The sequence below is a fragment of the Uranotaenia lowii genome, chromosome 2, assembly GCF_029784155.1.
Source record: "Uranotaenia lowii strain MFRU-FL chromosome 2, ASM2978415v1, whole genome shotgun sequence".
Lineage (NCBI taxonomy): Eukaryota > Metazoa > Arthropoda > Insecta > Diptera > Culicidae > Uranotaenia > Uranotaenia lowii.
The window spans coordinates 251228627-251251049 of NC_073692.1; the positions used below are offsets into that span (position 1 = coordinate 251228627).

Sequence of the window (22423 nt, forward strand, 5' to 3'; positions counted from 1 at the left end):
CTATCTGTAGCTGCTTCTAAGTGTGGAGTGACCGTTTTCTCGAAACGAAGCTATAATCGGAATCTGATAACCCAGATATCAGTCGGAGAAGTGAATCTGCATTATTCGCCGACAATGAAACTATTAGGTCTCTATTTTTCCAGCTCACTTTCATGGCACACACATGTCCAATACGTTAAACGGCGTGCAGCTGTTTATATGAATTTCATGCGGTCCGTAGCCGGACAATGTTGGGGTGCTGACCCTGGAGCGCTGATCACTATTTTCAAATCATGCATTCGGCCAGTACTTGAGTATGCTACAATATTCATGTGCGATGCAAAGGTAGAAGACACCATAGTGTTGGACCGGATTCAATGGGCTTGCATTCGAATAGCATTAGGATCTACGAAAACTACCCATACTGGTTCGCTCGAGGTGCTGAGTGGGCTGATGCCTCTGAGTACTAGGAGAGACATGGCAGCAATGAAATTCGTCGAAAGAAGGTACTCTAACGCAGAATGGAATACGCAATATGTGCAAACTACGTTAAGAGGCAATATGAATAGTTGGATTCGGAAAAAAATTCTACAGCTCACAAGATTTGCTCGATACCTTACACCTTTTCATACTCTACCCTGTTTTGCTTTTGAGCGAAGGGTACAACAAAAAAAACTCGATATCGATTTGACAGTACACAACAAACAATGTGGTTCGAGCGCGGCCGAAGTAGTGCAAGAACACCTGGCTAGAAAATATAGTGGATTTACACTGTATGCAACAGACGGCTCCAAAGATTGTCGTTTCGCTGGCTTTGCGGTAGTCAACAGCCAGTTTGAAGCCATATCGCAAATCAAAACACCAATTGAACTATCAATCTTTTTCATCGAGTTTTTGGCGCTCCTGCATGCGGTGAGAAGTTTAACAGAATCCTCTGTAGGCAAGTATGTTATCCTAACGGATAGCCTGAGTTGTTTAAAAAGCCTTCAGAACTGCAAAATTAACACCTATACGCCGTACTTATGGTTTGAGCTAAAGAAGACGGTTCAAATGGTAGAAGATCTTGGTTCAACCGTTACTTTCCTCTGGGTTCCGGCACATAAAAGTATTCCAATCAATGAAGCTGCAGATCAAGCAGCTAAAGCAGCTGGTCAATGTGGTTCCGTACTTAGTTACCCATTATCCAGCATCGATGTCAACTTTCCGTGCAAAGTGCGTGCTTTGGAAGCATGGCAAATCTCTTGGGACAGCGGCATTAAAGGTAGATTTTGTCACAACCTTCTACCACATGTTTCAACAATACCATGGTTCTCTGGATACAGCTTAACTCGGCGGGAGGTGGTTATTTTATCAAAACTGATATGTAATCACTCTCGTATCCCGTCACACCTTTTTCGCAATAACATCATTGAGAGAGACACATGTGAATGCGGAGAATCTCCAGCAACACCGGACCATCTTATATTCGCCTGCAGCAGGTTCGAGGGTCAACGCAGAAATATGTGGCAAACTATCATATCCGAAGGGATGATTCCCGATCTTCAGACTATCCTGAAAAACATGAACTTGAAAATTATGAAAAGCATCGCAGATTTCATCGAGTCGGCCAAGATTGATATTTAATGTTTGAATGTTTTTTTTAAGTTCTCACTAAGCTTGGTCAAACAATGGCAACAAGAGACCAGATAGATTAATTAATAAAAAAAAAAAAAAAAAAAAAAACATTGTTCATTGAAAACAACAGAAATCAATGTATTTTGCGTTGGATGCAATGCACAACTTAATGTTTCTCAATTAGTAAGTAAGTTCGGTCTGGAAACATCTCGACGGAACATTTTTCTCGAGCTTACAACTTGTTACTATTAAGAGCTTTAGTCAGATATGAACAAACGACTGAAAGATTACAAAAACGTGCCATTTTCTAACCGCCACAAAACGCTCGGTAGTTTTCATGCGCGTATTTTTCCATAGCAGCGGAGCAATCGTTGCCTAGCTGCTCAGAACTGTTTGTCACTTTGGAAGTTTGGCCAGTCAAGTCTGTGAATAGACACTGTTAAAACAGCATTTGCATGTCGCAAACTTGATACTGTTTGAATAAAAAGTGTTCCGCCAATTTAAAAAATCGAATTTTCTAAAAATGAACTCCAGCAATATTTGGCAGCCGGTGATTTGGCGGAAGTCTGAATTAAACAAAATCAAAAGCAAGGCCAAGGTATGTACGATTACCGGGTTTTCTAACATTTTATCTTTGGTTCTAAAAGCGTTGGCATTCTTGCGAATAATTCCATTCGAACTTTAATCAAATTCATCATTTTACTTTAAAACAAATATTGAACTTTCATATTCCTGAATAAAATTTCTTTACATCTCCTATAAAGTTATCAGTTAAGGTAGATCTAGAATTTAGATTCAGAATTCAGATTCAGAATTCAGATTCAGAATTCAGATTCAGAATTCAGATTCAGAATTCAGATTCAGAATTCAGATTCAGAATTCAGATTCAGAATTCAGATTCAGAATTCAGATTCAGAATTCAGATTCAGAATTCAGATTCAGAATTCAGATTCAGAATTCAGATTCAGAATTCAGATTCAGAATTCAGATTCAGGATTCAGATTCAGAATTCAGATTTAGAATTCAGATTCAGAATTCAGATTCAGAATTCAGATTCAGATTCAGAATTCAGATTTAGAATTCAGATTCAGAATTCAGATTCAGAATTCAGATTCAGAATTCAGATTCAGAATTCAGATTCAGAATTCAGATTCAGAATTCAGATTCAGAATTCAGATTCAGAATTCAGATTCAGAATTCAGATTCAGAATTCAGATTCAGAATTCAGATTCAGAATTCAGATTCAGAATTCAGATTCAGAATTCAGATTCAGAATTCAGATTCAGAATTCAGATTCAGAATTCAGATTCAGAATTCAGATTCAGAATTCAGATTCAGGATTCAGATTCAGAATTCAGATTTAGAATTCAGATTCAGAATTCAGATTCAGAATTCAGATTCAGATTCAGAATTCAGATTTAGAATTCAGATTCAGAATTCAGATTCAGAATTCAGATTCAGAATTCAGATTCAGAATTCAGATTCAGAATTCAGATTCAGAATTCAGATTCAGAATTCAGATTCAGAATTCAGAATTCAGATTCAGAATTCAGATTCAGAATTCAGATTCAGAATTCAGATTCAGAATTCAGATTCAGAATTCAGATTCAGAATTCAGATTCAGAATTCAGATTCAGAATTCAGATTCAGAATTCAGATTCAGAATTCAGATTCAGAATTCAGATTCAGAATTCAGATTCAGAATTCAGATTCAGAATTCAGATTCAGAATTCAGATTCAGAATTCAGATTCAGAATTCAGATTCAGAATTCAGATTCAGAATTCAGATTCAGAATTCAGATTCAGAATTCAGATTCAGAATTCAGATTCAGAATTCAGATTCAGGATTCAGATTCAGAATTCAGATTTAGAATTCAGATTCAGAATTCAGATTCAGAATTCAGATTCAGATTCAGAATTCAGATTTAGAATTCAGATTCAGAATTCAGATTCAGAATTCAGATTCAGAATTCAGATTCAGAATTCAGATTCAGAATTCAGATTCAGAATTCAGATTCAGAATTCAGATTCAGAATTCAGATTCAGAATTCAGATTCAGAATTCAGATTCAGAATTCAGATTCAGAATTCAGATTCAGAATTCAGATTCAGAATTCAGATTCAGAATTCAGATTCAGAATTCAGATTCAGAATTCAGATTCAGGATTCAGATTCAGAATTCAGATTTAGAATTCAGATTCAGAATTCAGATTCAGAATTCAGATTCAGGATTCAGATTCAGAATTCAGATTTAGAATTCAGATTCAGAATTCAGATTCAGAATTCAGATTCAGATTCAGAATTCAGATTTAGAATTCAGATTCAGAATTCAGATTCAGAATTCAGATTCAGAATTCAGATTCAGAATTCAGATTCAGAATTCAGATTCAGAATTCAGATTCAGAATTCAGATTCAGAATTCAGATTCAGAATTCAGATTCAGAATTCAGATTCAGAATTCAGATTCAGAATTCAGATTCAGAATTCAGATTCAGAATTCAGATTCAGAATTCAGATTCAAAATTCAGATTCAGAATTCAGATTCAGAATTCAGATTCAGGATTCAGATTCAGAATTCAGATTTAGAATTCAGATTCAGAATTCAGATTCAGAATTCAGATTCAGATTCAGAATTCAGATTCAGAATTCAGATTCAGAATTCAGATTCAGAATTCAGATTCAGAATTCAGATTCAGAATTCAGATTCAGAATTCAGATTCAGAATTCAGATTCAGAATTCAGATTCAGAATTCAGATTCAGAATTCAGATTCAGAATTCAGATTCAGAATTCAGATTCAGAATTCAGATTCAGAATTCAGATTCAGAATTCAGATTCAGAATTCAGATTCAGAATTCAGATTCAGAATTCAGATTCAGAATTCAGATTCAGAATTCAGATTCAGAATTCAGATTCAGAATTCAGATTCAGAATTCAGATTCAGAATTCAGATTCAGAATTCAGATTCAGAATTCAGATTCAGAATTCAGATTCAGAATTCAGATTCAGAATTCAGATTCAGAATTCAGATTCAGAATTCAGATTCAGAATTCAGATTCAGAATTCAGATTCAGAATTCAGATTCAGAATTCAGATTCAGAATTCAGATTCAGAATTCAGATTCAGAATTCAGATTCAGAATTCAGATTCAGAATTCAGATTCAGAATTCAGATTCAGAATTCAGATTCAGAATTCAGATTCAGAATTCAGATTCAGAATTCAGATTCAGGATTCAGATTCAGAATTCAGATTTAGAATTCAGATTCAGAATTCAGATTCAGAATTCAGATTCAGATTCAGAATTCAGATTTAGAATTCAGATTCAGAATTCAGATTCAGAATTCAGATTCAGAATTCAGATTCAGAATTCAGATTCAGAATTCAGATTCAGAATTCAGATTCAGAATTCAGATTCAGAATTCAGATTCAGAATTCAGATTCAGAATTCAGATTCAGAATTCAGATTCAGAATTCAGATTCAGAATTCAGATTCAGAATTCAGATTCAGAATTCAGATTCAGAATTCAGATTCAGAATTCAGATTCAGAATTCAGATTCAGAATTCAGATTCAGAATTCAGATTCAGAATTCAGATTCAGAATTCAGATTCAGAATTCAGATTCAGAATTCAGATTCAGAATTCAGATTCAGAATTCAGATTCAGAAAAATCCCAGGCTTAAGCCCAATGCGTTTATTCATCCCTAGGCATATTCAAAGTTTAATAACGAAGTCTGATTGAAGTGATTTAAAATTAATTTCAGTTGCGAACCTTAGATGACAAGCTCGACGCCTTCAAGCAAAGCGAACTGGAGAAGCGCAACTTACTGGAAGAATCGGAGAAACGGAAAAAGCGTCTCCAAGAACTGGACAGAGAAAGACAAATGAAAAGTGAGGGCGCGGGAAACCTGCTGGAAAACAATGAAAGTCAAGACTCCAGCAGTACAGCTCGCCAAATTATTGATAGGGCTTTCATGGCTAAACTGGAACAGGAAGAGGAAATCAAGAGGGCAAACAGAATTATTCTCGCTGCCAAGTGTCATATTATCCGAGATGCACAAATAGCCGAAAAGCAGGAAATTCAACGGGAATTACGAAACGATGAGCTGAGACTAGAAAAAGCCATGCTTGAGGAAAACGAAAAGGCGTTGAAAGAAGAAGAAAAGAAACGGGACCATAATAAGCTATTGACAATGCAACATTCGGAAGAAATTCGAAGCCAATTACAGCAGAAGGAGAAAACAAAACTTAAAGAAGCTGAACGCATCGAAGAAGAAGCGAGAGTACTGAAGGTAAAGTTATATGAATATTTCAAACGAAAGTTGTGTAAGTTCACAATGAAAAATTACATAACATGGATTTCATTTTTCTTATTTGTTCTTCGTTTGTATGTAATTCAATACAAATCAACAGCAAGCCCAGTTAGCCATCTCGATCGAAGAAGAAAAACAAGAGAAAGAAAAAAGGGAAAAGGTTAACAGAATTCGAGACGATTTGCGAAAAGCATACGAGTTGTCGGCATATTATAAGCAGCTCGATTTCGAGGAGCAACGCATAGCCGAGCTCAAAGTCCAGGAATATACTAAGCTTCGCAACGAGAGAAAAGCTAGGCTCGATTTCGAACGAAAAATCGCTACCGAAGCCAGGGAAAGGGAACAGGATAGGATGTTGAAGATACAACAAAAACTCTTGACCACTAAATCCGCCAAAAACGATATGGACCTGCGTCGTGGTCAGGAGCACGTGGAAAGAGAATTTAGGAAACGTGAAAAGGACGCCGTCATAAGAAAACGAGAGATCGAGCAACAAATCGCCGTAGCTAGAGCTGCTCAGCTTGAGGCAGTTGTAATTAACATTCCATATGAAATATGGTCAAAATACTCGATGTTATTTTCTTGATGTTCTTTTTTTTTAGAAAACCGAACGTGCCCTCCAGATCGCCAGGGATGAAATGGATCATCGGAGGGCTGTAGAAAGGTTTCAGCAAGAAGAGAAAAAAGAAATTGATCATAGGCAAAAGTTATTGCAACTACGATCGAAGTATCGCAGAGGTAAGTTAAAAATGTTATAACAGCTCAGTATGTTGATTTTTTGACTGAGGATATAATGGATATAAGGTACATTTATAACATTACATTTCTTCCTTAGGTATATGAACATAGATAAGCAGTGTTATTTTTTAACATGAGAAAGTATTATTAATGTTCGATTTAGGTTAAATTTTCTTAAGAAAAAATAACAGCACAACGATCTTTTTCATTTTTTATTCAAATCTGTTTGTTGACTTCATGTATTTCCTCAGTATACGTTCAGGCGCTATGTAACTTTTTTTTGTTTCGATTATAGTCGTTTTACCATCTTTATGGCATTCGCGACTTTATCAACGTTGCAGTTGGCGGATCGTTATTGAAAAACTATTCGGTACAACTGTGTTCAATGTTTACTCTTGGGCTCGAACTCGCGGACATCGGCTCAGGAGACAACAGACTTGCCAACTGAGCTATATCACAAGCCCGGGCGCTATGTAACGAAAATCAAAAAAGCCTAAAATCAGCTCCTTGTAACCCTAATGGTGGTAGCAAAAAGGGTTATGTCAACAAAAATGACAAAAACGACAAAAATGACAAAAATGACAAAAATGACAAAATTGACAAAAATGACAAAAATGACAAAAATGACAAAAATGACAAAAATGACAAAAATGACAAAAATGACAAAAATGACAAAAATGACAAAAATGACAAAAATGACAAAAATGACAAAAATGACAAAAATGACAAAAATGACAAAAATGACAAAAATGACAAAAATGACAAAAATGACAAAAATGATAAAAATGACAAAAATGACAAAAATGACAAAAATGACAAAAATGACAAAAATGACAAAAATGACAAAAATGACAAAAATGACAAAAATGACAAAAATGACAAAAATGACAAAAATGACAAAAATGACAAAAATGACAAAAATGACAAAAATGACAAAAATGACAAAAATGACAAAAATGACAAAAATGACAAAAATGACAAAAATGACAAAAATGACAAAAATGACAAAAATGACAAAAATGACAAAAATGACAAAAATGACAAAAATGACAAAAATGACAAAAATGACAAAAATGACAAAAATGACAAAAATGACAAAAATGACAAAAATGACAAAATTGACAAAATTGACAAAAATGACAAAAATGACAAAAATGACAAAAATAACAAAAATGACAAAAATGACAAAAATGACAAAAATGACAAAAATGACAAAAATGACAAAAATGACAAAAATGACAAAAATGACAAAAATGACAAAAATGACAAAAATGACAAAAATGACAAAAATGACAAAAATGACAAAAATGACAAAAATGACAAAAATGACAAAAATGACAAAAATGACAAAAATGACAAAAATGACAAAAATGACAAAAATGACAAAAATGACAAAAATGACAAAAATGACAAAAATGACAAAAATGACAAAAATGACAAAAATGACAAAAATGACAAAAATGACAAAAATGACAAAAATGACAAAAATGACAAAAATGACAAAAATGACAAAAATGACAAAAATGACAAAAATGACAAAAATGACAAAAATGACAAAAATGACAAAAATGACAAAAATGACAAAAATGACAAAAATGACAAAAATGACAAAAATGACAAAAATGACAAAAATGACAAAAATGACAAAAATGACAAAAATGACAAAAATGACAAAAATGACAAAAATGACAAAAATGACAAAAATGACAAAAATGACAAAAATAACAAAAATAACAAAAATAACAAAAATGACAAAAATGACAAAAATGACAAAAATGACAAAAATGACAAAAATGACAAAAATGACAAAAATGACAAAAATGACAAAAATGACAAAAATGACAAAAATGACAAAAATGACAAAAATGACAAAAATGACAAAAATGACAAAAATGACAAAAATGACAAAAATGACAAAAATGACAAAAATGACAAAAATAACAAAAATGACAAAAATGATAAAAATGACAAAAATGACAAAAATGACAAAAATGACAAAAATGACAAAAATGACAAAAATGACAAAAATGACAAAAATGACAAAAATGACAAAAATGACAAAAATGACAAAAATGACAAAAATGACAAAAATGACAAAAATGACAAAAATGACAAAAATGACAAAAATGACAAAAATGACAAAAATGACAAAAATGACAAAAATGACAAAAATGACAAAAATGACAAAAATGACAAAAATAACAAAAATGACAAAAATGACAAAAATGACAAAAATGACAAAAATGACAAAAATGACAAAAATGACAAAAGTGACAAAAATGACAAAAATGACAAAAATGACAAAAATGACAAAAATGACAAAAATGACAAAAATGACAAAAATGACAAAAATGACAAAAATGACAAAAATGACAAAAATGACAAAAATGACAAAAATGACAAAAATGACAAAAATGACAAAAATGACAAAAATGACAAAAATGACAAAAATGACAAAAATGACAAAAATGACAAAAATGACAAAAATGACAAAAATGACAAAAATGACAAAAATGACAAAAATGACAAAAATGACAAAAATGACAAAAATGACAAAAATGACAAAAATGACAAAAATGACAAAAATGACAAAAATGACAAAAATGACAAAAATGACAAAAATGACAAAAATGACAAAAATGACAAAAATGACAAAAATGACAAAAATGACAAAAATGACAAAAATGACAAAAATGACAAAAATGACAAAAATGACAAAAATGACAAAAATGACAAAAATGACAAAAATGACAAAAATGACAAAAATGACAAAAATGACAAAAATGACAAAAATTACAAAAATTACAAAAATGACAAAAATGACAAAAATTACAAAAATGACAAAAATGACAAAAATGACAAAAATGACAAAAATGACAAAAATGACAAAAATGACAAAAATGACAAAAATGACAAAAATGACAAAAATGACAAAAATGACAAAAATGATAAAAATGATAAAAATGACAAAAATGACAAAAATGACAAAAATGACAAAAATGACAAAAATGACAAAAATGACAAAAATGACAAAAATGACAAAAATGACAAAAATGACAAAAATGACAAAAATGACAAAAATGACAAAAATGACAAAAATGACAAAAATGACAAAAATGACAAAAATGACAAAAATGACAAAAATGACAAAAATGACAAAAATGACAAAAATGACAAAAATGACAAAAATGACAAAAATGACAAAAATGACAAAAATGACAAAAATGACAAAAATGACAAAAATGACAAAAATGACAAAAATGACAAAAATGACAAAAATGACAAAAATGACAAAAATGACAAAAATGACAAAAATGACAAAAATGACAAAAATGACAAAAATGACAAAAATGACAAAAATGACAAAAATGACAAAAATGACAAAAATGACAAAAATGACAAAAATGACAAAAATGACAAAAATGACAAAAATGACAAAAATGACAAAAATGACAAAAATGACAAAAATGACAAAAATGACAAAAATGACAAAAATGACAAAAATGACAAAAATGACAAAAATGACAAAAATGACAAAAATGACAAAAATGACAAAAATGACAAAAATGACAAAAATGACAAAAATGACAAAAATGACAAAAATGACAAAAATGACAAAAATGACAAAAATGACAAAAATGACAAAAATGACAAAAAATGACAAAAATGACAAAAATGACAAAAATGACAAAAATGACAAAAATGACAAAAATGACAAAAATGACAAAAATGACAAAAATGACAAAAATGACAAAAATGACAAAAATGACAAAAATGACAAAAATGACAAAAATGACAAAAATGACAAAAATGACAAAAATGACAAAAATGACAAAAATGACAAAAATGACAAAAATGACAAAAAAGACAAAAATGACGAAAATGACAAAAATGACAAAAATGACAAAAATGACAAAAATTACAAAAATGACAAAAATTAAAAATATTACAAAAATGACAAAAATGAAAAAAAAAGACAAAAATGACAAAATTGACAGAAATGACAAAAATGACAGAAATGAAAAAAATGACAAAAATGACAAAAACGACAAAAATGATAAAAATGACACAAAATCAAAAAAAATTGCAACAATGAGAAAATGACAAAAATGACAAAAATGACAAAAATGACAAAAATGACAAAAATGACAAAAATGACAAAAATGACAAAAATGACAAAAATGACAAAAATGACAAAAATGACAAAAATGACAAAAATGACAAAAATGACAAAAATGACAAAAATGACAAAAATGACAAAAATGACAAAAATGACAAAAATGACAAAAATGACAAAAATGACAAAAATGACAAAAATGACAAAAATGACAAAAATGACAAAAATGACAAAAATGACAAAAATTACAAAAATGACAAAAATGACAAAAATTAAAAAAATTACAAAAATGACAAAAATGAAAAAAAAAGACAAAAATGACAAAATTGACAGAAATGACAAAAATGACAGAAATGACAAAAATGACAAAAATGACAAAAACGACAAAAATGATAAAAATGACACAAAATCAAAAAAAATTGCAACAATGAGAAAATGACAAAAATGACAAAAATGACAAAAATGACAAAAATGACAAAAATGACAAAAAATGACAAAAATGACAAAAATGACAAAAATGACAAAAATGACAAAAATGACGAAAATGACAAAAATGACAAAAATGACAAAAATGACAAAAATGACAAAAATTACAAAAATGACAAAAATGACAAAAATTAAAAAAATTACAAAAATGACAAAAATGAAAAAAAAAAGACAAAAATGACAAAATTGACAGAAATGACAAAAATGACAGAAATGACAAAAATGACAAAAATGACAAAAACGACAAAAATGATAAAAATGACACAAAATCAAAAAAAATTGCAACAATGAGAAAATGACAAAAATGACAAAAATGACAAAAATGACAAAAATGACAAAAATGACAAAAATGACAAAAATGACAAAAATGACAAAAATGACAAAAATGACAAAAATGACAAAAATGACAAAAATGACAAGAATGACAAAAATGACAAAAATGTAAATAATGACAAAAATGACAAAAATGACAAAAATGACAAAAATGACAAAAATGACAAAAATAACAAAAATGACAAAAATGAAAAAAATGACAAAAATGACAAAAATGACAAAAATGACAAAAATGACAAAAATGACAAAAATGACAAAAATGACAAAAATGACAAAAATGACAAAAATGACAAAAATGACAAAAATGACAAAAAATGACAAAAATGACAAAAATGACAAAAATGACAAAAATGACAAAAATGACAAAAATGACAAAAATGACAAAAATGACAAAAATGACAAAAATGACAAAAATGACAAAAATGACAAAAATGACAAAAATGACAAAAATGACAAAAATGACAAAAATGACAAAAATGACAAAAATGACAAAAATGACAAAAATGACAAAAATGACAAAAATGACAAAAATGACAAAAATGACAAAAATGACAAAAAAGACAAAAATGACGAAAATGACAAAAATGACAAAAATGACAAAAATGACAAAAATTACAAAAATGACAAAAATTAAAAATATTACAAAAATGACAAAAATGAAAAAAAAAGACAAAAATGACAAAATTGACAGAAATGACAAAAATGACAGAAATGACAAAAATGACAAAAATGACAAAAACGACAAAAATGATAAAAATGACACAAAATCAAAAAAAATTGCAACAATGAGAAAATGACAAAAATGACAAAAATGACAAAAATGACAAAAATGACAAAAATGACAAAAATGACAAAAATGACAAAAATGACAAAAATGACAAAAATGACAAAAATGACAAAAATGACAAAAATGACAAAAATGACAAAAATGACAAAAATGACAAAAATTACAAAAATGACAAAAATGACAAAAATTAAAAAAATTACAAAAATGACAAAAATGAAAAAAAAAGACAAAAATGACAAAATTGACAGAAATGACAAAAATGACAGAAATGACAAAAATGACAAAAATGACAAAAACGACAAAAATGATAAAAATGACACAAAATCAAAAAAAATTGCAACAATGAGAAAATGACAAAAATGACAAAAATGACAAAAATGACAAAAATGACAAAAATGACAAAAATGACAAAAAATGACAAAAATGACAAAAATGACAAAAATGACAAAAATGACAAAAATGACAAAAATGACGAAAATGACAAAAATGACAAAAATGACAAAAATGACAAAAATGACAAAAATTACAAAAATGACAAAAATGAAAAAAAAAGACAAAAATGACAAAATTGACAGAAATGACAAAAATGACAGAAATGACAAAAATGACAAAAATGACAAAAACGACAAAAATGATAAAAATGACACAAAATCAAAAAAAATTGCAACAATGAGAAAATGACAAAAATGACAAAAATGACAAAAATGACAAAAATGACAAAAATGACAAAAATGACAAAAATGACAAAAATGACAAGAATGACAAAAATGACAAAAATGTAAATAATGACAAAAATGACAAAAATGACAAAAATGACAAAAATAACAAAAATGACAAAAATGAAAAAAATGACAAAAATGACAAAAATGACAAAAATGACAAAAATGACAAAAATGACAAAAATGACAAAAATGACAAAAATGTCTAACAACATGAAAAATTATAGTTTTATCAAAAGTTCGATGAAAAAAAGGTGGTCGAATAAATTCATGAACGAGTAGCATCAAACTGATTAAAACATGTCTTATAAATCAGCACAAAAAATCGCTGGCTTGTTTGATTTGCAGGATAATAATGTCCACATGTTGCATAAAAAGAATAAAGCTGGATGTCAGCCAACAAGATAACTGCCAGTGGAATGCTTTCCCCTATCGCCTGGAAGATGTCGCTAGTTGACGTAGTGCGGTACCCAACGGACAGTAGAGCTAACTCATCAAAGTTGAAAATGGAATATTTTCAAGCTGGACGACAGTGCTATACTAGAAATAATTAAGTTTTTTTTTTTAATGAATAGAGATTCTACGAACAATTATACAAAAAATTGTCCAATTTTTTGTTAAAGTTATAGGTAACTTATTTAGTCGGTGGTAAGGTTTAGAAAGCATGATACCGAGATGTTTTAAACCCAAATTCGAACAGCGTTCTTATCATTTCTGGCTAAACTTTATAATTTATCCTTTCGATTGAGGACAGTCAGGACTCGTTATTGTGGCCAGTTAAATGCCTCAAAAAATTTGTTCATTTTAATACCAACTATGCACGTGTTTTCAATCGCTTTAACTGGTAAAGAGGGAATGAAGCGATCACGGCGCTGAATAAGAAATGATGAATTAAATAGCGTTGAGTTTTAAAAGTTTTCATTATACAAATTTGATTGATAAGAATTGATTTTAAAAATAGGTTTCGAACGATTTCAAGGTTTATATGATCTCATTTTTATGTTGATGTGCTTTCAAAGGTTAGAATCCTAGACTATTTTGCTTCATATGTAATTGTATATACCTACCTATACTAAAATCCAACATTTTGAATAATTTTCCCTACTGCCATATTTTACTGTTATTACCACTATATATTTATAGAAGGCATGCATCTGGGGATAATCCAAAAAAGCTGGCCATTGAAGATTTCTGAGGGTTGGATGCCTTCCTTCCATATGGGCACACATGGGCAGGGCCTTGCTACCGATGGGGAAACCATACATTCCCTACATATGTACATACTATCATGGGACATGATAAAGGGATCAACTCAGCTTATAATTTCTCTATGTTTTTTTCTCAACATTTGATACATGAAGATCAGAGACATGTTTAACTCATTGACGTACTGTTTCGGTTCATTCACAGAAATAATCAATCAAATCAATCAAAAGGAAGAAGAACGACGAGATAAGGAGAGGTGTGCCAAGAAAGAACATACTTCAACTCAGGACGAATCAAGGAAGCGTGAAATGTAAGTATTAAGCCAAATTCAGATGATACGCAAACCATCTTATTTTCCTTAATTGTAAGCCGTTTTTATTTTTACAATCATTCATTGCACTTTTAAAACATTAAATCGTCTACTTTTTTAATCATTTTATAAGTTTTGAAACTAATCATCGGATAACGAATACATTTTACGTACCTATGACTAAATATGTTTGTAAACGATGATAAAAAAAAGTTTCCTTCAATTTTTTTAGGAACATAAAATCTATCATATCCAATAAAATCAAGTTAATGCAGGAGAACGGCGTTCCTGAAAGGTTCATCAAAGATGTGGAAAGACAGCTGAATACATGCAAGTAATAGGAAACTGAAGGCAACAATGAGTTGTACTGAGAAAGAGAGATTGTAAAACTTTAGATTTACCTTTTCAATAAATTTCACAGTGTTTAGAAAGTGGATTTTATGGAATCAAAATACTGAAATGATTTTTCTTCAATAAAATTTATCAATAAAGCTTTTTTTAAGAAAAAATATTTTTATTTTTCAGAACAAACATTTTCCCAAGATTCTTCGAAGAAAAACGTTTTGAACATATTTTAAGAAATACCATACATACCAGCTAAGCAGGGCCGTATGACTCATCGTATTAACTTACATTAGCCAATAACAAGATATGTAGATCTACCAAACCCTTAGAGAATCAAAGATTTTAACCTTCGATGAAAGTGTATCAAAATTTAAAAAAATAGAAGTGAAAAAAATAAAATTTTTCCTTTCAATATGATTTGAAAAATTAATTTTCGTAAAGAGGATTTTTTTTCAGTATACAATATCATGATCTTTGCCTTGCCTTGATTTCGATAGCTAAAAGTTTGTTTAATAATAATTTGAGCAACTGCGAAAATAAGACTAACCAGGAAAAAAATACTCCTGATTTAATTTTTCGACATTGGGTCACATTTCTTAATCAACAAAAAATTCATTCAAAATTTATTTCATAAGTGAAATCTTATGGTGGATTTTTTCAAATCAAAATATAGATTATTCATAAAACAATCTATAAATTTATCTTTTTGATTCTCAGCTACAATCGAAATTGATGTACACAAATGTTCAATACACGGTTCGAAAGATCTTGGCGAGAAGATGAAAAATCACTATGAGGCCAGAAAATCTACCGTGGGAGAAAAAAGTTATGAAACGAAGAAGTTGTTTTCAGAATAAAATCAGGCAAACGCTGACTTGCAAAACCATCTGCTATATTTGGAAATTGGTCCGCTAGCTGAACATTTTTGTCACTCTTTTCTTAGAAATGATACAACTTCTTGAATCCTTAGCTTTTTTCTCCCACCGTTGATTTTCTCGACCTAATATTAAGTAACTTTATCCTGTCTCGTCAAGATCTTTTGAACCGAATATTAGTCACCCGTGTAAATCCGAAACCAAATTGCCCATTCTCCTTAGAATGTGGAGCAAAATATAAATATTGTTTTCTAATTTTAATTTTTTTGTTTATACTCCTAACAATATTATTTTATCATAAAAACTTGCAACTGAATTTCGAAAATGAACGATGAACGCAAATTTTGTGTAAGGAACGGAACCAGGATTACAAACAGAACTGCATAAAAAATCCAAAATCTGTGCACAGAAAATTAGTTTCGCCTTATTTGGAAATGGAATAGGGGATGAATCTAATCTTATAAAAAATGGATACTTGGCCCCGTTGTGAGTATTGCGATTTTGCCATCCCAGTTCTTTATTTGAATCTTATTGAAAACATTAATTTCACGGCGATGAAGTCTCGCGTGTCCAATCCGAGAACCATTATTTTGCAAAGTAATGAGACACTGAAACATGTTCGTCCTGAGGATTTAATCTGTTTAACGTACTAATTTGGAAGACGTGAGCCATGTACCTAGCAAAATAAGGGACTTCCGGACTGTTTTAACGCAGAAATAACAAAACCGGTACAATTTCTAAATAAATTTATTTTTATTTGCATTGAAAAAACATATAAAGTATGACTTTATATCAACACCAGTTGCTGATTTTTTTTTCTAAACAATTATAGCATCAAATGTGACTGTAGGAAAAACGCTTTTGTGTTCTTTTTTTTCAAATGTATTCTTGTTATAGTATATCAGTTTCATATACTTTGTTAGTAGTCTTAGTAAGATTGTTGACGTTGCCCGTTCCATGAACCATTTCGCCATGTTTTTCTATGTTTAAAATACCATTTGCAGTTAAAACTGATTCGTTGGTATCAGAGATATTTTCGTCCGTTAAACTAGCCATCGAGTCATTTGTACCTATTCTAATCTTTGAAGCAAAATTGGGATCTCGACTTTTTTTCTCGTCGTTGCCAGGGGTAGCTAGGGGAATACTGTTCTTGCTAAGTTGCTGCAAGCGTTGGTACTGTTCTTGAAGCTGTTTTTGCTTCTTCAAGAGTTCTTGATGACGCAGTTCCAACACCTGCTGGCGTTGAGAATTATCGGAGCTAACAGAATCACTACTGGAGTCCATTCCAGAGTCCTTGTACAAAGCATCCGGCATTTGAATGTTGTCTTGATCTATTTCGGGTTGTTGGTGGGATTGGTGCGGCATATTGGGGCTGGTGGGGCTGGACAATGGACTGCGGGAGCTGGTTCGTGGGGGTGGGGGCGGAGGTACTCTTTTGTTGTTCACTTTCGACAAAAGTTCAGCGTTACGTTCCGGAACTGGCGGTTTTCCTATCGGGCGAACAGGCTGTGGTGGACTGGTATCCGTATCAGATCCGCTGGGATATGAGTGCAATCGGCGAAGACCAACGTTTGCTGACATGGGTTCTGGGTATAGTTGCGACTGAGATATTTTAGTTGATACAGTATTTTGTATTGCTTGGGAACTGTCGTCGGATGTTGAGTCATCGAGCCGAATCTGTAGAATCAAACCATTCATTAACACGTGATTCGCCAGGGTTATCTTGAAAATAAGCTCAGGATACAAACCAGAGCAAAATCCACACTGATTATTACCTCGTTTGATCCATTCGGCGGTTTGGCAAAGGTTTGAAGTTCATCTAGAAGAGCATCGAGGGCGTTTTCTGGGGCAATCCCTCCATTGATAGTGATCGCTCCCATTCGGGGGCTGGGAATTGGCTAGATAAAAGATAAAGGGAAAAAATCGCCCTTTAATTTAGGAAGAACTGCATCCAATAACAGCAAACAATAAAATTTCAAAGACAAATTTGAGAATGTAAGGAAAAAGTACTTATTTCGATAAGCGAAGCTAGTAAATATAATGTTTTGGTTTCCAATTGTTGTTGACGGTGATAAAGCATTCAATATGATAACGATAAAGGTCGAGCCAATCATTTATTCATCTCGATAGTGTGCAGATATGAATGGTTTTCCATAGGATTGATTATTTTTGCTGTTTAACGAACGATTGTTTAATGTTTAAAAATTGTGATCACGAAGGACGTTAAAACGAATATAACAAGCCCGAATGTTTCAAGAGTCTTATAGCACGGCAAGAAAATGTATTTATATGGAACCTAGATCAACAATCCCAATATTCAAGTATCTGGTTAACAAATTATATTTGGAAAATATTCTGGAATAGATACTTATTACAGACCTAACAGGGTTGGGTTGGGTCAAAAAATCATGCTAGATTGAATAAAAATAAAGTGTTTATATTTTTAAACTAATCGAAAAGAGAAATTATTGAGTGATCCGAGTAAGCAAGGGCCCTAACTGAACGAATTTGACAGACAATCGTGTGTAGGGTATCAGTAAACAGGAGAAAAGATAAAATCGATTGAGACCATGGGAAGTTTAGCTTGTTATTGGACCAAGTAGCAACAATTCATGATACTAAATCCGGGTGAGGAGAATGAAGGCCATTCGGAATGATGGATTTTTTAAAATTCGGTTTTAAGTCGTTTCGTTTGCTGCTGGCATATTCCCGCCTGCTGTACAAACTATTCCCAAGATATGCTTGATGGTGAAATGGTAAGCTCTTTTTTTATTTTCTTCGAAAACTTTTTTCCACTGAACAAATCTTTATTTACTTGAAAGTCAATGATCAGGTTCTATAGAGAATTAAGGGTATGATGAGCACGAAAAAATTACGTCTTTTTTCAAAAAGAAATTTAAAAAAAACTTGATTGTCTTTGCTGTATGGCGAGAAAGGATTATGAGACATTTGAAAATTGGATGAGAAGCTGAAAGGCCAGATAAAACTGCTGAAAATTTGAATTTAGTACCTGAGCACTATCAAATCCAGTGAATGAAAAGGAAAAATGGTTGATTGGTTGAACTACTTATGTAAAATTTTGTAAAAAAAAATACAAGACAAAACTTTAAGACAATTTCTGTAAAAATGGCTTGAATTGAGATAGAGGAGGATGGTTGGGAGAAAAATAACCAAAACCTTATAATTTGAATCCTCACAAGTTGGAAAAAGATGGTTTTTAGATATACAGGCTAAGAAAATTCTATATACTGGTGCTGTAAAAAGTACATACTTCCACTTTCGACAGTTTTTAACCTTGTTCCAGAAATTACATACATTGTCAATTCTTTCTATGGCACTTAGTCGATTAAATATTCTAGAGAAGAAAATTTATAAAAATGTGGAATTGGCAAATCGCGTACAGAAACAAGTGTATGAATATCTGAAAGGATTATGCTCACAAAAAAAAGGAATATGCCCACAAAACATCTTACGAAGAGTTAAATTCTGAAGACCCGAACAGAGCATATCGTTGTCCCAAAAAAACCAGAAAAGCTACGACTAATCTGGGTTGCCTCTTCGATTTTTTTCAGAGACGAATGAGTGACCCTACTCAAAGTCTCTATAATAATAACCATATAATAACCGTAGCGGTAGCTATGGTTACTTTGAGGTGGCTATGGGACTAAGCGTGGTTTTTCAGCCTAATTTGATTAACAACATTCTAACACATTGATCACCGGGATAACTTTGATCAACATGAAATTTTTCCACATAATCATCAATAACTACACTGTATCAAAAAATTGTCCGTACAGCTCGTACCTTGACATCCAAACAATCAAAAAGTGCACTTTTTCAGTCAATAAAAATACTACAATAACATCATTCGCTGCAGAAACTTGTCCTTTCTGTAGATCAGGATTAAAAATGTTTATGAATTAAACCTTAAAAATAATCCAATTCATTTTGTATAGAAAGTCCCAAAAACGACGTCGAAAAATTGTCCGTACACTGAGGCCTTTGTCCAATATTAGTCAAGTAAACATTTATGTGTCAGTCTGTCAAACGCAGAAACGTGAATTTCAGCAAAGACAATTTCCAGTGGTCTGAGCGATAAATTCGGTAAAATGAACTTTATCTAGCATAAATCAGTAGATTTCAATAATTTGTGGATTAAATTATCAGGAAAATGTCTGCTCCTCACAAAAAAAAAATACCCGTAGACATCCGGAAACTGATTGTGGACCTGAAGAATGACGGTAAAAGCTTGTCCGAAATTTATTTATTTACTTGTCTTCGAATTACGCATAGAATAGAAAAATGGCCATGATCGTCGGTTCAGTATGTCGTTCAGAACTTTAAGAAGACTAATCGTATAAGCTGATGGTTGGTTTGATCGTATTTTCGGGTCAGAACCAAACAATCATATTTATATTCCTGTAGAGGCTTAATATGACTGATAAATCTATTTATTTTTCTCCGTGAATGAATGTCAAGTTTCCGGAGCCATTTGCGCTGAAAGCACCCCACACTATTACATGGCCACCAACATGCTTAACTGTCGGTCGCAAATTTTTCGAATCCAATTCAGTATTTGGATTACGCCATACTCTTACATGTCCGTCAGACCCAAAAATATTAAATTTGCTTTCGTCAGTGAATATGACGTTCTGCCAGAACTCTTCCGGTTCCAGGACATACTTTTGAGCGTATTCCAGCCGCTTTTTCTTATTTTTAGCAGATATAAACGGCTTCTTAAGAGCAACACGACCTCGGTATTTTTTCTCATGAAGTATGTTCCGTACCGTTTGAGGATTAACCTGTATGTTTTCTAAATTCATCAGGCTGTCAGCTAGTTTCGGCGCACTGATTTTAGGATTCTGACGATTTCCCTGACAATGATGCGATGGTGACGATGGGCGATGGGCCTCTTCCTGAAGTAGTCTCCAGGGAGTTAGTCTTCTTAAAGTTCTGAAGGACATACTGAAGGTCAGCAATCAGTTTCCGGATGTCAACGGGTATTTTTTGTGAGGAGCAGACATTTTCTTGTTAATTTTTGTGGATTTAATTAACAGAAAAATGTCTGCTTCTCACAAAAAAAAAACCTGTTGACATCCGGAAACACGAAAATCTACTGATTTATGCTAGATAAAGTTCATTTTACCGAATTTATCGCTCAGACCACTGGAAATTGTCTTTGCTGAGATTCAACTCACGTTTCTGCGTTTGACAGGCTGACATATAACTGTTTACTTGACTAATGTTTGACAAAGGCCTCAGTGTACGGACAATTTTTTGACGTCGTTTTTGGGACTTTCTATACAAAATGAATTAGATTATTTTTAAGGTTTAATTCATAAACATTTTTAATACTGATCTACAAAAAGGACTAGTTTCTGCAGCGAATGATGTAATTGTAGTATTTTTATTGACTGAAAAAGTGCACTTTTTGATTGTTTGGATTTCAAGGTACGAGCTGTACGGACAATTTTTTGATGCAGTGTAAGTCTAAAGTATCTCAAAAAAAATTTCTACGTTTAAGTTGAGTTTCAAATTGGGGAAAATAGGTTTGTTTTTGAAAATTTCAAATGTAAGTAAAAATGTAGTAAAAAGGCTCGCAAAAAAACACCTTTTCTAATGAAATCAAAGCGTTTAGAAGCAGCAGGTTGATTTATGTGAGAGTTCAACTTTTTTTCTCGGTAAATGTATAGTTTTGGTGTAGTTTTTGTTGTATTTAGAGGTAAATTTTTGATATTTAAAAAATAGGAACATTTTCCAAGTATAAACCAGTCTAGGACAAAAGGCTAGAAACCCTATCAAATGGTAAAGTTTAAAGGAAAAAAGTAAAGGGGGTGCGAGGGCCTACGGAGTTGAATGAAGGCAAAATTTCATTTTTTGTTTGTAGTTGAAATTTTATAAGTAATGTTAAAAAAATTAGCACCTTTATTTATGCAGCATCATTGTCCATCTTTCGATTTTAATTGTTGTTCTCAACAATCTCATATCTCAAAATTCACTGGACCAATAGTTACAAATATCTTTGAGACACCGAAAGTGTTGTGTTCAATTTTGTAGAGTTTCATGATTAATGTTATATTATTTGAGTTTGTTCCGAACTGCCTTAGCAATTGATAAACTAGCATTTTTAAATACTATGAAGGTGTTTTATATCCTTTATGATCAAGAAAACTCGTTAAACCGTCAAAATAGAGACTGATCAATGTCACCCCAAAGCATCAAATTCTATACGAAGGCGAAATCGATTTTTAAATAAAATTTAAAGTAGTCTAATAAATATCTGCAACTGCACTGGTACAGTACTGGTTTTAAAAATATGAAACATGTCACATTCCCCTCAACAGAAAAAAAATGATCGAAAAACATTGAAAAAGTGATCAATCTTACCCCGAATTACGGTACTTAAGGGACCAGAACTACTCACGTCATTACCTGCAATTCTCTTTAGATTCCGCTCTAGAAAAGTGACAATATGTGGCGATTTGAAAGAGATGTTCCACCAGATAAAAATCCGAAAGGAAGATCGGTCAGCTCAGAGATTTTTGTGGAGAGAGAACCCGTCCGCTAAACCGGAAGTCTACACTATGGACGTAGCAACTTTTGG

At 31.6% G+C, this 22423-nt stretch overlaps 3 protein-coding genes across 8 annotated transcripts in view; 2 read left to right on the forward strand and 1 right to left on the reverse strand.

Annotated features, from left to right (window-relative positions):
* The first annotated feature begins 1726 nt into the window (after positions 1 to 1726).
* On the forward strand, positions 1727 to 14974 carry LOC129746964 (cilia- and flagella-associated protein 45). The gene is made up of 6 exons (XM_055740936.1): positions 1727 to 2191; positions 5355 to 5882; positions 6004 to 6435; positions 6506 to 6641; positions 14494 to 14599; positions 14832 to 14974. The coding sequence occupies exons 1-6, from the start codon at positions 2117 to 2119 to the stop codon at positions 14935 to 14937; spliced, it is 1383 nt and encodes a 460-aa protein (XP_055596911.1). The 5' UTR covers positions 1727 to 2116; the 3' UTR covers positions 14938 to 14974.
* A 1579-nt stretch (positions 14975 to 16553) lies between these two features.
* The window catches only part of LOC129743096 (coiled-coil domain-containing protein AGAP005037), a 64073-nt gene continuing 58203 nt past the window's right edge, over positions 16554 to 22423 (reverse strand). For 5 of the 6 annotated variants that reach the window (XM_055735048.1, XM_055735052.1, XM_055735049.1 and 2 more), the window contains exons 20-21: positions 17595 to 17717; positions 16554 to 17496 (exon numbers count right to left, since the gene is read on the reverse strand). In XM_055735048.1, coding sequence (XP_055591023.1) covers positions 16711 to 17496; positions 17595 to 17717 — 909 coding nt within the window. In that variant the 3' untranslated portion in view covers positions 16554 to 16710. The remainder of the gene's footprint in view (positions 17497 to 17594; positions 17718 to 22423) is intronic. The other variant, XM_055735053.1, reaches the window with a different exon arrangement.
* The window catches only part of LOC129743099 (uncharacterized), a 17532-nt gene continuing 13470 nt past the window's right edge, over positions 18362 to 22423 (forward strand). The window contains exon 1 of the mRNA XM_055735057.1: positions 18362 to 18575. Within this exon, the coding sequence (XP_055591032.1) occupies positions 18565 to 18575 (11 nt within the window). The 5' untranslated portion in view covers positions 18362 to 18564. The remainder of the gene's footprint in view (positions 18576 to 22423) is intronic.

What these genes read in the sequence shown, in the direction of transcription:
- LOC129746964 (XM_055740936.1), top strand. Translation starts at nt 2,117, where the DNA reads ATGAACTCCAGCAATATTTGGCAGCCGGTGATTTGGCGGAAGTCTGAA. An exon ending in AAATCAAAAGCAAGGCCAAG is followed by an intron (nt 2,192 to 5,354) that starts GTATGTACGATT and finishes AATTAATTTCAG; the next exon opens with TTGCGAACCTTAGATGACAA. An exon ending in AAGAAGCGAGAGTACTGAAG is followed by an intron (nt 5,883 to 6,003) that starts GTAAAGTTATAT and finishes ACAAATCAACAG; the next exon opens with CAAGCCCAGTTAGCCATCTC.